General features: G+C 41.0%; 3 protein-coding genes across 4 annotated transcripts; 1 reads left to right on the top strand and 2 right to left on the bottom strand.

Moving 5' to 3' along the window:
• Positions 1-1,011: 1,011 nt before the first annotated feature.
• Vkor (Vitamin-K epoxide reductase) lies at positions 1,012-1,956 on the bottom strand. Its single transcript, XM_002048967.4, has 3 exons — positions 1,699-1,956; positions 1,525-1,637; positions 1,012-1,456 (listed from the first exon to the last, which is right to left on the bottom strand). Exons 1-3 carry the CDS (start codon positions 1,902-1,904, stop codon positions 1,245-1,247), a joined length of 531 nt encoding a protein of 176 aa, XP_002049003.1. The 5' UTR covers positions 1,905-1,956; the 3' UTR covers positions 1,012-1,244.
• A 2,905-nt stretch (positions 1,957-4,861) lies between these two features.
• On the bottom strand, positions 4,862-6,397 carry Arp53D (Actin-related protein 53D). The gene is made up of 2 exons (XM_002048968.4): positions 6,196-6,397; positions 4,862-6,133 (listed from the first exon to the last, which is right to left on the bottom strand). The coding sequence occupies exons 1-2, from the start codon at positions 6,281-6,283 to the stop codon at positions 4,989-4,991; spliced, it is 1,233 nt and encodes a 410-aa protein (XP_002049004.2). The 5' UTR covers positions 6,284-6,397; the 3' UTR covers positions 4,862-4,988.
• A 63-nt stretch (positions 6,398-6,460) lies between these two features.
• Positions 6,461-7,570, top strand: Sod2 (superoxide dismutase 2). 2 transcript variants are annotated; one of them, XM_002048969.4, is made up of 3 exons: positions 6,461-6,567; positions 6,636-6,691; positions 6,850-7,570. In XM_002048969.4, the coding sequence occupies exons 2-3, from the start codon at positions 6,657-6,659 to the stop codon at positions 7,466-7,468; spliced, it is 654 nt and encodes a 217-aa protein (XP_002049005.1). In that variant the 5' UTR covers positions 6,461-6,567; positions 6,636-6,656; the 3' UTR covers positions 7,469-7,570. The 2 variants fall into 2 exon arrangements, with proteins under 2 accessions (XP_002049005.1, XP_070066340.1); XM_070210239.1 differs by lacking the exon at positions 6,461-6,567 and having other exon boundaries at positions 6,622-6,691.
• Positions 7,571-16,299: the final 8,729 nt, after the last annotated feature.

The following is a 16,299-nucleotide window of genomic DNA, read 5'->3' as shown; positions in this document are numbered from 1 at the left end:
AATATTTTGTTGATTGATTATAGATTGAAAGGATCGTCAAATAACCATAAATGAAATAATTAAATAGCTATCGATTACTTATCGATTAATTGTTATCTAAAAATTATTGCTGCATCATTTCCAAACGCTACCATTGTGCATCATCAAACGATGCTTTAATTGAATCATACTTTGTAGCCCATCTAGATTTTCGATTTATGTCAAATTAATTGTGCTCAATTCTCACCTACTACCGACCATTCCAACTGAGCCGGATTCGAGCAGCAACAACCCACACACACACACACACAGAGAGAGATAGAGAGAGAGAGACAGAGGCGAACTGTAAAATTAATTGCTCAACTACGTGCTGGGAGATCCACCTCCGCATTGAGTCGCAAATGTGCAGACGTGCCGGGTGGAGTTGGGGTCAAAAGTGAGCGATTTGTAGACAAAGACCAGGCAAAAGCTACTAAAACAGAAGGCAAAGCACTTCTTGGGTTGTGGGAGCACGTCCATGTCGGCAGCTTAACCCCCCAATGACCCACATAATTTAGCTGCTAGCGACTTGTTAAATTATCTTTAACTATTTTTACATTAATTACAAGCAGTGCACTGCAAATCCGCGAACAATTGTGGTGGTTCGCGTTTCAAACTAGAGCTCGGTTGAAACGAAAGCTCGGTTAACACCTCAAGCGCAGGCTCCGTTCACGGTTCAAACCAAGGCTCGGTAGCCGGTTCAAGCCAAGAATCACTTCTCGGCTCATGGTTCTAACCAAGAGGCAGTTTACAGATCAAAGCAAGACTGGGTTGACGATTCAAAGCAAGACTCGGTTCACGTCTTGAACTAAGAAAGACTTGGTTAACTGTTCAAATCAAGCCTCAGTTCTCGATTCGAAGTAAGCCTCTGTTTGCGGTTAGAACCAACGCTTGGTTCGATTCAGGAACCTTGTTTACCATATTCGTGTGCCCAGCCTCGAACATATTTTCATATGACTTACAATTTTAATTGAGAGGATTATCATTCATCAAATTAAATTTATTTACATATTCATTGTATTATTTTACATGCTTCAAGTACTTTACATGTTTCGTTAGATACTGAAAATGTTGCAATAATATTAAAGAGTATCATAAAGTACTCTTAAATATATTTTATTGTTCAAAGCAGTTGGTCAGTGGTCTATTTGCAGAGCAGAAAAAAAAAATAGAAATTTATTTCGTGTTTGGACCAATTAGATTCCATTACAAATTTGTGATATATTTCACTCGACGGCCGTTTTGATTGCATAGAGGCGCTTGTGGCGTCCATAGACCTCCAGCAGGAGCAGCGTGTGCACGGCATAGATGAGCACGCAGACCAGGCAGCAGTCGTAGAGCACGAGGAGCAGCAGACCTCCAAGGTAGACGCAGAGCAGTAGGGTCAGAACTGCGGCGAGCAGCTGCAGCTGGCAGAGCCAACGGCGCTCGTAGAAGGCTGCGGGCGCACAGGGAAGGGAAGGCAAAACTAAAGAATGACATCAGCAAAGGACAAACAAGACTTACAGGATAAAAAGAGCAGCGAGTAAAAGACGACCCCAATTGAGCCATTGGGTGGATTTAAATAGCTCGTGCTTCTACCAAAAACCAGCTGCGTGAGTCCAAAACCGCGTCCATAGCTGCAAGCGAAGCATGAAACAGGCGTCGAACGTGATTTGTTAAAACTAGCAAAGGACTCACTCGGACTTGAAGACTGCGGTGCAGCTCACTCTCTCGGCCAAATCGCACATGGCCGTGTAGTTCTCGTCGTGGTCCAGCTGGATTTTCACGTACAGCGTGTAAATTGAGATGAGCAGTCCGCAAAAGCATAGCAAACGCAGGCGGTACTTAGTAGGCGTGGCCGGATTTAAGAACTGCGGCGGAGAGCTCAATTTGCTGGCACACATGCTCAGGCTGGCAAGGATAATGAGCGCAGCTGGCAGCGTACAGCACAGACAAACTGTTGCTGCCCAGGGTTGCCAGGCAGTTCGAAGAGTTTGACAAAAACAAATGAATTGGCAATGCACCTGTGCAGACACCTTGGCCTTAATGCAAAAATATTATGCTTCTGCTAATGAAGCTGACAACCCTGCTGGCAGCTGCGCAATGCCAAGGCTGCAGGACCAAAAGGTAAGCTAGCCCCGACTCTCGACTATTTATAGATGCATAAATTTTGTGCTATCCTTACCCTAAGCCCATTTCCAGTGTGTTGACATAAGAGCACAGGGGGTAAAAGTTGTTTGTCTATAAAATGGCACAGATTTGCGATGAGCGTGAAATATATGAATATATATTAGAGTATGAATATATATTAGAGTAAGTAATTATTATTGGTAATAAATATTGGACTCGATCAGGAATCTCGTATATGTATTGACAATTATATTGGTTATAGCAGAGAGACCTATATCCTCTTATCAAAATCTAAAATTAAATAGTTTAGAAAGTCGTTTTGCCTTAACAAGCAAATAGTTATAATCATATATCATTAGTTGCTTAAGCCTTCATTAACCCAGAAATTTTCGGCTGTGCAAAAGTTTTCCCATGCGATTATCTATCCCTCCCCTCTTCGTCTTGGCCCCGTTGTTATTCCATTCCAGCTCCTCAAAACTAACTTAAATACCTAGCTGTTGATTCCAACACTCGACTTTCAGTTACGCTCCATTGCATGCATATAAAATTAGCGTCTGGGCGACATATCCCAGACTTAGCAGACTTAAGAGACAGCCCAGACGAACAGATGGAGACAAAATGCATTAGACATGAGCTCATCTTGTAGTTTGTTTTTATTTTTCATTATAAATTTTTTGTTGGTTTTCACGACACAATCTTGGGGGCCGGCTTGAGGCTGCTGTCCAAGTCGCGCATGTCCCTTTTTAATTTATAGTCTCACGAATTTGAATTTATGTGCCAAGAGAGATGACAACCGCTTAAACTGATGTTTAAATTGAATTTAAGGCTTGGGCAATAATAAGAGAAAAAAGAGGTAAAATCTAACCTGCAAACCAGCTATGAACCAAACCGCTTTCCGAAGCTTCAGGAACTGAGCCAACGAACCAGCTAAGCCAGAATCGAATTATATTTTGTGAATTGCGTAAAATGTGAACAAAGTGTGGTTTAGAAGATCTGTATAACTCAATTCACATACCGAACCTCAAGGCCATTTACTGGTTCAAACCGTGAACCGAACCGACGTTTATTTATTTCTAGACGCGATGAGAACAAAGCCGCTCTCTTTCTGGCAGGGCCAAGAGTGGCGCCCGCTGGCAAAGTGAAGTGATAAATTTACGCAACCTTGGCGAAGGCGAGTGACACAAACAAACAGTCACCGACAAATAGCAACAACAACAACAACAAGAACAACAACAACATTGACAACAACAATAGCTTGTGGCACCCTTTGACAGCGGCTGTCAGTTTGGCTTAGGGTCCAGTTGGCTGGCTAAATGAAATGTGGCCCAAATATGGAGCAATACGCTAAATGCTGCCAGTTTATTGAACTTTACACTTCAAATCGAGCATTGCGTTTAGAAGGGCTAATGCGAATGCTAATGCTAATGCTAATGCTAATGCTGATGCAGCTGCAAAAACGCAGCTAGCCAGAAGTTTGGCTGCGAAGTGCGCCACGTGCGACCCTCGAGTGCGGAGCTGAGCGCAGATCCGCATTCAAAAATTTGTTGTGTATCTTTTGAAGTGCACAAACAAAAGCGACTCAAGTGCAGCTGACGACAGCAGCAACAACAGCAACAACAACAACGGCTGCTGCTGCAACATCGATGCTGCTGCCGCTGATTATGTGGCTGTTGAAGGTAAATGCGTTCCGTCTCAAGTCTCAAGATTCGCATTCCCATTCAGCTTGTCGCCCGCTGCACGTGTGCCCAAATATTGCAGCTTAGGCTTGCGGCAAAGGAAGTTAAGGTTACAACAACAAACAACAACAACAGCAACAGCAACTATTTGTGTGATGTTGCAACTTGGCAAGCGCCTCATTTGTATGCGTCACTTGGCTTAATAAATTCCCAATTAATTAAAATCAAAATTGTCATCGTTATATAATGCTAATGATATACATTTGTGGCGCACAATGGTGTCGCTAATATTGAACCTAAATTTGTAGAATTTAACATCAGGCTATATCTGTATATGCATATGCCAAATTTGGCGACCGTAGCCTCACTTGCTTCTGAGTTCATAGAGACGGGTCACTTGTGGCTGATAGAATTGCAGTTGCAGCTATATTTGTCTCATTTTATATACTTTATAGTAATGCGAGCCAAAAGCTATAGAAAAACAAATTGCTTGCGATGCGTCGATGCGACGCAGTTCGAAGCTCGTCTTAACTTTCGGTTCGAGCCACAATCTGTTTGCAGCCTTGAGTAGTTTTACGTGCAACAAATTTGAATGGCTATGATCTATTCGAAAGCTACTTTGCCTCACTTACTCAGGTGCCCGTTTTTCAATTCCTGACTGATTTCTTAGAGCCCAGTTATTAAATGGTACCTGAAACAGCAAAATTCCTATTCAATTTCCTTCTAGTGAAAACTGCATATAATTAGACAAGGTTCGAACGTTTAAAGCGCATGCCTCAATGGTTTTATATGCATCATCTTTTGTATGTAAAACGTTTTAAAGAAGTGTTGGTAAATCCTTAAAAATAAAAACACATTAGGTTACACTGTGTGGGCGGCACATAGAGATGAGTGTTGAGCTATTTTATAGCTAAAGACAGCTACTTTTAGAGTACATTTCTAGCTGATTTGGATATATTTGACAAATTAGTCACAAGCAACTGTTTGTTGCCAACTTAACGTTAGATTCGCTACTTTTTAGTTGGCAACACTGAACAGCATAAACAATTTCAAGATTTATGCTGTACTTGTTTACACGTTGGCGTTCTTTATTTGATTTAAACATATAAAATATAGAAATAAATAAACTTAATCTGCGCTCTCCCATTTCACATTCCATTTGACAGTCGCCACTTGCCCGAATTAGAAACACTTGCGATGTATTATGCTGGGACCGACATCGTCGTATTCGGCGCAATCGATCCACATATTTTGGAAACTGGAGAGTGAGGCCAATACGGAACCGCCAGACCAGACGGCAAAACAACGCTCCGGATTGGCTGTAATTTTGATGCGCATTGTTGAGGGCGCCATTACCGAAATATCCTGCTGCAGACGCACCTCAATGTTGCGGAACATGGTTGTGCCGCCCGAGAGCACAATATTGGCATACATATCCCTGCGCAGATCCATATCGCATTTGAGTATTGAGTTAAAGACGGCTTCGTGCAGTCCGGGCACCTCCTGGCCCAGCATGCTGGGCTTAAAGAGCGCCTCCGGGCAACGGAAACGCTCGTTTCCAATGTTTATAGTTGTGCCATCGGGCAATTCGTATAGTTCATCCAAATCGTGTTTGCGCAGAGTCGATTCATGCAGCTCCTCATCAAAATTGGTGGCCACGTAGCAGAGCTTCTCCTTGATCTCTCTGACAATCTCGCGCTCTGCACTGGTGCTTAACGTGTGACCGCGTTCCATAAGCAATTTGCCCAAATAGTCGGTCAGATCTCGTCCAGCCAGATCCAGGCGCATGCAGGCGTGCGGCAGGGCGTAGCCCTCATAGATGGGCACAGTGTGTGTGACGCCATCGCCAGAGTCTACGACAATGCCAATGGTGCGTCCGGTGGCATATAGCGACAATACCGCCTGAATGGCCACATAGAGTGCGGGTACACGAAAATTCTCAAACATAATTTCGGTCATCTTTTCGCGATTCTTTTTGGGATTCAGTGGTGGTTCGGTGAGCAGCACCGGATGACCATCAGATTCAACACGCAGCTGTTCGAATGTGTGCTTCCATATCTTTTCCATGTCAGCCCAGTTGGTAACGACGCCATGCTCAATGGGATATTTGAGTGTGAGAATGCCTCGCTTTCTCACCGCTTCATCGCCAATGATGCAGTCCTCGATGGCCGAGTCCAGAATGACGTTCAGATGGCGGGGTCTGCCCACAATTGAGGGAAAGACAACACGGGGTGAGGACTCGCTGGAGAAGCCCGCCTTGCATATGCCAGAGCCATTGTCGATGACCACAGCGGTGGACAGCTCGTCCGCTTGCATCTTGGCAACGCCTGCAGGTGCAATCAATGATTTAAATGTAACGCAATCCTAAAAACCAGTGCCGAAAACTTACGATGCTTTAAAGATTTGAACAGAATTTGTTGTGCCCTTTGGTCGGAAATATCGATTTCAATTTTCGAAGGCAAACAAAACTGAGACATATTTTGCTGTGTTCCCTGAACATGTTTTCTATGTGTGTGGCGTATTTCAAATTGTAGCGGCTAAATACGTAGCGAATTATCCAGCACTGCAGCGCCTAACAATGCGCTGTTAAGCTGGCTGCGGCTACAAGTTTGCTGTTAACCGTTGCACAATACTGTCACCAGTGCGCTGTTAGCTAAGCAGTATTTTCTGTAAAGTTTTTTTTTTTTGTTTTTTTCAATATATTTTTAGTGTTGGCTTTGTGTATTTCAGTGTTTGCCACTCGCTGTCACACTTGATTCCGGTAAGCTAATAAGATCATAGAACTTTTTATATTATATTATTGAAAATTAACAAGTATTCAATACTCAGGTTAAATAATATATTCCAAAAATGTTTCTGGCACGCAATTTCACTAAGGCAGCACGGTAAGTCAATCCAATATTTTTAATATTAGAGAATGCCGGCGCCGACGTAAAGCTGCGATTACATAAATTAACAGCAACAACAACAACAACAAACGACAATGGCGGCCGCGAACATTACAATTGAATATTAATATACATATTTTTTATTAAACCCGCAGCGCCGTCAGCTCACGGGGCAAGCATACATTGCCTAAGCTGCCCTACGATTATGCCGCATTGGAGCCTATTATTTGCCGTGAGATTATGGAGCTGCATCATCAGAAGCATCACCAGACCTATGTCAACAATTTGAATGCCGCCGAGGAGCAGCTGGAGGATGCCAAGTGCAAGAGCGATACCACCAAAATTATTCAATTGGCGCCGGCTTTGCGATTCAATGGCGGTGGCCACATTAATCACACGATCTTCTGGCAGAATCTCTCGCCCAAGAAGTCGACGCCCAGCGAAGATTTAAAGAACGCCATCGAGTCGCAGTGGAAGAGCTTTGATGAGTTCAAGAAGGAGCTTAGCGCACTCACCGTAGCCGTGCAGGGCTCTGGCTGGGGCTGGCTCGGCTACAACAAGAAGACAAACAAATTGCAGCTGGCTGCGCTGCCCAATCAGGATCCGTTGGAGGCCTCCACCGGTCTCATTCCCCTGTTTGGAATCGATGTCTGGGAGCATGCCTACTATTTGCAGTACAAGAATGTGCGTCCCTCGTATGTTGAGGCTATCTGGGAAATTGCCAATTGGGATGACATCTCGTGCCGCTACCAGGAGGCCAAGAAGCTATCCTAGGCGCGCAATACTCAATTGTCTTTATGTTTAATGTATCGTATATGCAGCCGCAGGCTCTGAATGTAGTCAAAAATTTCGGCCAATAAATTGGTGACCAATTAATGCCGTTAGTTGAAACGTAAAAAGAAAACAGCAACCAATAACATGAACTCGTGTCACCCTGTGCAATCAGCTGTTTTGCTCAGCCATTTGCCAACACTGGAGTGAAGTGCGCTCAGCTGTTCGCTGGCCACAACAAAAACAAACTCAGGCTGGCCGACGCCTGGGTGGGCGGAAAACTGACTTCGCGCGGCTTTTCCACAGCTTTCCCACGCTCGCGTGCGCAAGTGCAAACAATTTTCCAGCACGCGTAACACAGACTTAGCAGCTACAGATCCACTTGGCGTGCGTACGCGTTCGGTACGGCTGAAGCGGAAAACTGCAATGCAAATGCGCTGCAAATAAAACAAAGGCCAAACGAAAAATATACCCAACAACAAAACATAATATTTTCAAACATGCAAACGCTATAAAAAGACCCAAAAACTGTGCGAAAAGCAAAACGTTTAAGCAACAACAAAATAAAAGAAAACTAGTGCAATAAATTTGTGTGTCCAGTGGATACAAAAAAAAAAAAAAAATTGGAATAGGAAACGGCAGCAATTGCAGCGGCCGTCGCATTGGGGATTGGAATGTGAGTAGCGAGTGAATTTATTGAATTATTTCTATATTTTGGGCTTTTACGTTTTCCTCTCTTTTCCTTGCGTGTCAGCGGTGACTAATGTTAGGCGTGAAAATGTATTCAACGCATTTTGTTGAAAAATCAATATTCCAGGCCAGGACTGTAACAGCGTCCTGTTATGCGCACACGCACACAAATACACACGCACTTTCCGATCTAACTGTTATCCTGTTGCTGTTGTTGCCAGCTGTTGTTGTTTCCCTTCTTTCTTGCCTTTTGACACTCTGCTAAAAATAAACCCCATCGAGCATATGGTGCAACCTGTCATCAGCCTCAGACAACGGCTATCAGACACTTTTACATTTGCCATTGCCTGCCGCCAGGCGCTGCCCACGCTTTACAGTTATTATTATTGCTGTTCTTGTAGTTGTTGTCGTTATCAAGTTGCAGATTGACCGCGAATCCCGTTAACTGACGTCAACAACAAAATTGAGTTTTAACTGCGCGCAAATATTTGCAGTAGGCAAGTGCGTGCCAGTTGAGTGCGTAACAGTGCCTGTCAGAATGTTGTACCCTTCTATAAAATACATACAAGCAATAAAAAATCAACCAATTAAAACTAGAAATTGTAGATATTTCTTAGTTTTTGCTAGTATAGTTTCTTTTACAGTTTCCTCTTAAAACTTTGTTTTCTTATGAAGTGTGTTACGCATAGAAGTGCGCATATCATACATTATAAAGTATATTTATTCTTGATTGGATTTAACAGTCATGTCTGTCCGCCTGTTACTTTGTCAACTGGTCTCTTATTCGAAATTGGCTGGATGGACGACAATATCTTATGGCTCATATAGGATATAAGTTCTTTTATCTTTGGATAAGTTCTTTTAAGTTTGGACGAATTCTTATAAATCTGTTAGAAAAGTTTAAGCTTTAACACTAAAGAAGAAATTCGCGCATTTCCCACAAAGAAAGGATTTCTTGATTTCATGACATCTTTTCCGAATTTTTGCTTTTTTTTTTTGTGCTTTGATATGTTCATCAAAATCTTATTAACATCGGAGTTATATATCATAGAAGAACTATATACTAGCATCCTAGTATTCAGCACACATTTAAAATGCAATCGCAGGGATTTTCTAATGTATTCAGTGTATTTTATCTAAGTTAACTATTCCTACTTCCTTTCTCATATACAGGCATTAAATAAACCCCTTTTTATGGAAATAGCGAGCACAGCTAATTTGCCCATTATCTATTAGGCTGTAAAGTTTATGATTATTTCGAAATGGCACACTCGTAAAAATAATAAATAATAATAATTAAAATTTATCTAGTTTATTATATTTGCCTAATATTGTTGGTGCCCTGATTGCGCACAACCTCTGACCTTTTCGGGCCTTCCCGTGCTACCCTTTACCTTGTCAACGACGCAAAAGCACATCTTGTGTGGTTGGGTAAATGACAATGTCTGTGTCATCGTGGCCATGTTAATGTTCAAGTCGTGTTCATGTCCGTGTCCATGTCCATGTCCATGTTGGCCGTCCATCTGTCCGACTGTCCGACGCTGAGTGGGCGTTCCGTTTCCTATTTGCGCATCAGTTGGCAGTACAAACATTTCTCTTGTGCGTCATAAGAGCAGCTCTTGATTGGCGCGAGACGATGGAAACTTCTTTGAAATGAGCTCTGTGCTGTTTTAAGTGTAATAAAGTCCTGTTATAATAGAGCATTAAAGTATAAAGTTTAAGACTTTAATGCATCTCTAGTTTTTCATGCATTGCTTTTCGGCTGCCTGACTTCAACCTTGAGTTTTTTTCGTATTTAAAATAAGTTCCTTGTCCACATTTTATGCAGTCCACAAAACTGCATGAATAAATAAAAATATACTAAAAATTTGTTTTCAACACAGAAAAGGGAAAATCACAGGGAACGAAAAGCGTTTTACAACACACACCGAACTGTTTCTACCGTTATTAATGTGTTCAACAATTAAGAAATATTTCAAGGGTTTGCGTTTTACAGTATTTGGAAAGCAGAAATTGAAGTCTTAAGTAGTTGCAATTCACATTATTTGGAAGTGGTAAATTCAGGTGCTCACACAACTTTTTTTTAGCTTTTTAAACTTTTTCTAAGTGCCAAACGTAATGACAAGCTTGTGCTAACCCAAGCCACTTTTTTAAGGGTAAAAATGTGGCAGCCAAGCAATAAACATAAATTTCCGCTAAAAAATATAATAAAAGTTGTTCGGTCAGGGGCAAGGGACGCGATTCGCGGGAAAACCGCACGCAGTTGCTCGGGCTTCGGTTCACCTGGCCGTGCACTTAATGCACCGCACGACCGTAAAATGGCTTCCTGGCGGACACTTTTCGCTCGGCACTTTGTTTTAAATATTGCTGAATTGTATTAGCCCCAAGACCACAGTGCGGTTTTTGGGCCCGCAATATTTTATTCCTTTTCGTGGGATGCCTCGCCGCATGATTTATGTGGGAGCACTTTTAAGTGTTCCCCCCTTCCACTTGGAGCTGTTGGCAATTTGGCTGGGGCTGCTCTCAAATTGCAGTTGAGGCTGCAGCTGCCACCTTGCAGCAGCACGGCGAATGTTGCCACATGCATTTTATGGCAACTGGGCAATAAGGCGTGGCCGACTCTTAGTCACCTACATACGTCTATAGGCGGGACACGCGCGCCTATAACTATGCTAGCACACACACTCACACACAGACACACACACTCACATGCACACACATACACGCAATCTGCGCGACAACGCGGCACCGAAAGTTACAACATTCCTGGCAATTCAAGCATTAGGGGTATTCGTGTTTAACAAATGACAAAAAAAAACTAAATTCCTAAGCAGACCTTGAAATAATAAGTTGATTATGAAAAAAAAAAAAAACAAGCAACACAGTTGAGGCTCAAAATATTGTGTATGGCAGCTGCCCACACTAAGAGAAAAGAGTCTGAAGCTTCAAAAGTTAATCAAATATTTGGTAAGAATAAAAACTACTCAATAGTTTCTTTCAGACATATGATTTGATATCCAGTGTCTAAGCAGTAACAAAAATGATCAACATTTATTTTGCTTTTTATTTATTTTCTAAATATTTAAAAAATTTTTTTTATTATATACTCTGTCGACTTTCGACCGGTGAGTGCCGATTGTCCTCCACATATCAAATTGCAGCTAATACTTACCTTCCTTGTAGATCGATTCGAGAAAAAGCCCTTTAGAATTATTCTGGTCAAATTTAGTGTTCTTAAATGATGACAGCCAATAATTATTTTTATCATAATATTATTTTTCAATTTGTCTTATTAAGTTTTTATTTTTTTCTCTCTTAAATTAGTCATATTTTTAATTTTACTCTTATTCAATGAACAACATAAATTAAGCTCATATTTAAAATTTGTTGTTCGTTTAAAGAAAAATCAATTTCATAGATTTTGCTCAAGCTTCTTATTGTTTTTGCATTTTTGCAGCATTTTATCTAACATATTTAAACAAAGTTTAAGTAAAGAAAAGAGCTTAAATTAAGATTTCATAGTTGAACTTGAAAGTTGTGGCTTCTATAAATGTTATTTCTTTGTGTATTTGCTCGACGTCAGTGGCTTGTTTGCCACATAAAAGCCGTGTAGGGTGGAGTAGTTTGTGTGTGTATGTGTGTATGAGGATGGGTTGCGGGAGGGGACTGGCGGGCAGGAAACGCGCGCGCCTCTAAAAAGGATGATTCACCAAGTTTGACTGCGGCTCCTGCTGACTGTGGTAGGTGCCAGTTCAAGAAGCAATTGTAGCAACAACAAGCATATACACACACACAAACACACACACACACACACTGGCACAACAAACTTGGCACGAACATGCGCGTGTGTGTGTGTTTTGAGGACTCTTTGCATGAGTCATCCGCTTTTTGCTGTGCGAGCTTCGAACTGTGAACTGTGCTGTGCATGTATGTGTGTGTGCGTGTGTGTGTGTGTGTGTATGTGTTATTTTTGCGTGGGCACAGTCGCTGTTTGCTGCTTGCGTTAATTTAAATAAGAAAATCGCATTTGTTTTATGTAGCTGACTTAATGGACGACACAGACGTCGCCATTGCCGCTTGCTGTGCACGACTTGAAGGCAAACTCTATATATATATACATTTTCTCTATATATATATGCAGCTATGTATACATATATTTATATATATATATATGTATATTTTTGATTTGAGCTTAATTAAGAGCCTGTCTGCGCACACTTCACATTGAGTGAATTGCCTGCGAGTCTCAATTTAAAAACAGAATTGAATTGTAAATACGCCCTGAGCTGTGCTTTGCAATTACAAACAAATTTGTTAGACTCATTATATTATATACTCATTAAAAATATGATATTATTGGGTAGATTGAAGCTGTGCAAATGTATATAGCACAGGCAAGAGGCGGCGACTGCGAACTTATATATATTGGTATATACTCTTGGCCTATGCGTTATAGCCCGTTCTAATGGCATAGAAACCATTCGATAATCATATTTACTTATTATATATTTTTTCGGACAACCTTATGTATCCATTTTCAATTCTGGGTATTTGAATCAGTCTCGTATGTTCCTGAATTTGTTGTGTTTTCAATTTGTCTTTTAATAAAGAAAAACAATTTAAATTGAAATGAAATGAAGAAATACACAACAAATTATTCTACAGTTAGGTCTGGCATAATTAAAAGAGGTTCTTTAACCGATCTGAGAGATTAATTGGATGAAATCCCCTTTGCATTCGAAATCTTTCTATTCTACGTCTCAGTCTCGTAGAATTTTAAAATTACAACAAAAATTTACTTGCAGCTCAGGTTTATTTCAATTTGACAACAACCCCCTTGTCCAATTGCGCCCAAAATTAGTACATGCACTTAATTGGAAGCCATACTTTAACACGGAAAATTTGAAATCGAGTGAATCAGTAGCTCTCCAGTTATTGAAAACAAAATAAAAATTAAGAGTGTCTTTGTACAAAACTTGGTTTAAATGTGAGAATAGCTAAGGGCAGCTCGAAGCTGGATAGAGGGTAAACTGTAGTCGGGCACATACTAGTTTTAAGCACGCCATTTTAATGGTTCAAAGTCTACGAACTGTCAGCCAGAATGATGCCACAAAATCTGTGTCCTTTGCCCTGTGTATACCCAATCAGTCCATGAACTGTCATTGACATTGACGCACACAGTGTGTGCACCTCCTTGCTTTGGGCATGCGAATGTGCCTCAAGTCAATGGCAAACTCCAAAAAAAAAACACACACACACAAAATTTTTATATACGTCAACGACCCGCCCACGTGCACCCCCTACTACTGTTCTCTACTGAGAAATTCGTTCGATATTATTTGGGTTGGCTGCCGTCCGCCATTCGCGTGTTGCAGTTTTTACTGCGCAGCAATAGAATTTCCACCTTGCCGAGCAACCCCTACCCCTACCACGCACTTCACACACGCACACCCACGCACAATTCTGGGATGTATGTGAAAAGCGTTTTTCAGTGCGTGGGCGACGCGGTTTTTCGATGCGTCGTCGCTGACATTTTCTGTGTATGACGTTTTCGCAGTGTGAAAATGCAGAAAACTTAAAGCATACTTTGCAGAGTTTTCTTTCTGTTCGATTCGATATAGCTGAGTCTCTCTTGAAAGCTAGTTATGAAATGTTAAAAAGCCTAACCGTGTTTCTTGCACATTTACCTATATATATACAAAATAAAAATAAATTTGAACCAGCGTCCAGCTGTTTGCCAGTCGGATGCCTAGCCACGCAGGCAACACACTTTTATTCTGGTTTCACACTGGTTCAATTCAAAATCGCGTTGAGCCTTTTGGCTAACACCGAGCCCAACTGTTCTTGGCCACTGTCAATAGGCAGTTGCTGCTGTGGTAGACTTTGTTAATAACATTAACCATTAACTGTCGCTTTATCGCCCACATTTTCAATGTCAAAGCAATTACGTTGGAGACAATGCAAAGACGAGCATAAAAAGCGGATCCGTGCTGCGTCAAGCTGGCTCGTGATATCCGACATTGATGATAAATCAATAGAAATTTCCTATTTTACGTCATTCGCCGGCAGCGACATAATAAGATTTTTCAGCTACTCGTACTATTAACTGCGCAGTGTGGGCTGTCTACACTGGCGGCCAAAAAAGGTGTTACAGTTGCGCTAAGAGGCAGGCGACTAAAATGAAATTCATTATGCGCTACTTTTTGACAGGCTACGCATTTTGTTATTATTGCGCTGGACGCTTGATGAAATTTTTAGCATAGCTGTCATGCCAATGCTTGGGGGAGTGGTACCGCCGCCCAACAACCCCCGAGCAGCGCATGCGCCTCAGCTGAGGGCTGGTCGCTGGCTGCTGAGGCTGCCTTGTCCAGCTCGGTTGCCTGGCAGCTCGGCTCACTGCGTCGTCTAACCCCAACGAATGCAGTTCACATTTGTTTGAAGCGCGCGCGTTTATCGGTCTACGCCTCGATTGGCCATCGATTTTGTGCAGAAAACCAAAAAAAGCCACAAAAAATGTGTTAACAAATTGTAACCAAAAGAGAAAAAAATAAAAACGTAACAACAAATTAAAATACTTGCAAAATACTTGAATACCAGGCAGTTGTCCTGAAAAAAAGCTGCTAAGCTGTGTGCACAATTTTCGCTGTTATACAGAAGAAAGCCTTATACATACATATATTATATCTATAGTATATATATATATGTATATATCTTAATATATATATAACTGAAGAACGTTGCGAAAACTTAAACGCGAATGTGCGGTTTTGGTTATTTATTGTTTTTTGCTTTATTGCTGACAATAGTTTTGGTGCTATCGATCATATTTCCCACCTCCTCGAAAAGATCTATGATGGATAGTCTTATAATATTTAATTTCACATTCGATGATGAGCACCAGCCACAACAACAACAACAACAGCAACAACAACGGGAGAAGGATTTACTACAACAACCAGAGCAGTTTATCTTCAAGCCGAAATTATTTTGAGTTTTTGTCGTTTTTTATTGTGTTTTGCCCACCCAAATTCAATTGGTAATTGCTTCAAAAATATCCAAAAAAATATTTTGCAAAATTTTCATCGATTCGCCAAAGAAACATTTCAAAATTCAAATGTCCACCAAATCATTTTTCATTATTTCCCTTAATTTTATATAATTTTTCTTAAAATATTTTATAAAATTTTATTTTTTTCTGCCATATTTTTTCTACAGTAGCCTCGAAATTAATGCACCTAGCTTTGTGTAGAGTTTTCCATGGTAGAGTTTTTTTTTTGTTAGCCATGACGAAGGCAACATGGAAATTTATTAATAAAGGTCAAGACGACCCAAGCGAAGGATATGCTAAGGGAAAACTTGTAGTGTGTGTGTGAGTGTGAGTGTGTGTTTCTGTGTGGCATATAATGGTCACGGTGCTTGAAACCATAAAAGAGACACAACATGACGCACCGCAATAAAGAAGTGAAATGTGAAGGATTTATTTTGTTGCTGTACGTGTCTGAAGGACTCAACCTAAGGTTCAAGAACTAACTGAAAATATGACTGACTTGCAGGGAATTTTGTAGCTGCAGACTTTTAAAAAAATAAAAAAAAAGGAACATAAGTCTAGAAGGTTACGCGTAAAATTTATACAGCTAATAACTAGTCTATGAACAGAGATATATTCCATAATTAAATTGATAGTATTTTGTGCCTTGTTTTGCATTTTATTTATTAATATAATTTTAATATCCAGCACATTCCAATCGCGTCAGCAAGCATAACAGCATATAAAGAATTATAAACATACCACAAATATTTTGCCAATGTTCCTGCTCACTCTCACTGACTTTCACTGGCTCTCTCTCTCCCTGTTTCTCCATCTATCTATCTTTTCGTTGGCGTCTGCGCAATGTTCTCTTTGTAGACTTTTGCCCAGACTTAAGCGCAGGCTGTTGCATTTTTGCATCGACAGCTTCAGCAAAAATATAAACAAAAGTCTGTGCGTCAGGTAAACAGAGAGAAACCCAAGAGCAAGAGAAAGAGAGAATTTGAGAGAGAGACAGAGAGAGAGAGAGAGAGACTGTGTGAGCTTGAGCAAGAATTTCTCACAGCTGCGCAACGCGCATCATTCGTGCTTCTAGGCTAACTTATTGGAAATATTT

This window comes from Drosophila virilis, chromosome 5, assembly GCF_030788295.1.
Source record: "Drosophila virilis strain 15010-1051.87 chromosome 5, Dvir_AGI_RSII-ME, whole genome shotgun sequence".
Taxonomy (NCBI): domain Eukaryota; kingdom Metazoa; phylum Arthropoda; class Insecta; order Diptera; family Drosophilidae; genus Drosophila; species Drosophila virilis.
Note: the sequence above shows the minus strand (reverse complement) of the source record. Positions and strands in the feature narration are given on the sequence as shown.

Excerpts from the sequence above, each read along its gene's own strand:
- Sod2 (XM_002048969.4), top strand. The coding sequence starts at position 6,657 with ATGTTTCTGGCACGCAATTTCACTAAGGCAGCACG. Across the intron at positions 6,692-6,849 it reads AATTTCACTAAGGCAGCACG|CGCCGTCAGCTCACGGGGCA; the intron begins GTAAGTCAATCC and ends TTAAACCCGCAG.
- Vkor (XM_002048967.4), bottom strand. The coding sequence starts at position 1,904 with ATGTGTGCCAGCAAATTGAGCTCTCCGCCGCAGTTCTTAAATCCGGCC. Across the intron at positions 1,638-1,698 it reads ACCGCAGTCTTCAAGTCCGA|CTATGGACGCGGTTTTGGAC; the intron begins GTGAGTCCTTTG and ends CTTCGCTTGCAG. Across the intron at positions 1,457-1,524 it reads CTCGCTGCTCTTTTTATCCT|CCTTCTACGAGCGCCGTTGG; the intron begins GTAAGTCTTGTT and ends GTGCGCCCGCAG.
- Arp53D (XM_002048968.4), bottom strand. The coding sequence starts at position 6,283 with ATGTCTCAGTTTTGTTTGCCTTCGAAAATTGAAATCGATATTTCCGAC. Across the intron at positions 6,134-6,195 it reads GTTCAAATCTTTAAAGCATC|GCGTTGCCAAGATGCAAGCG; the intron begins GTAAGTTTTCGG and ends TTGCACCTGCAG.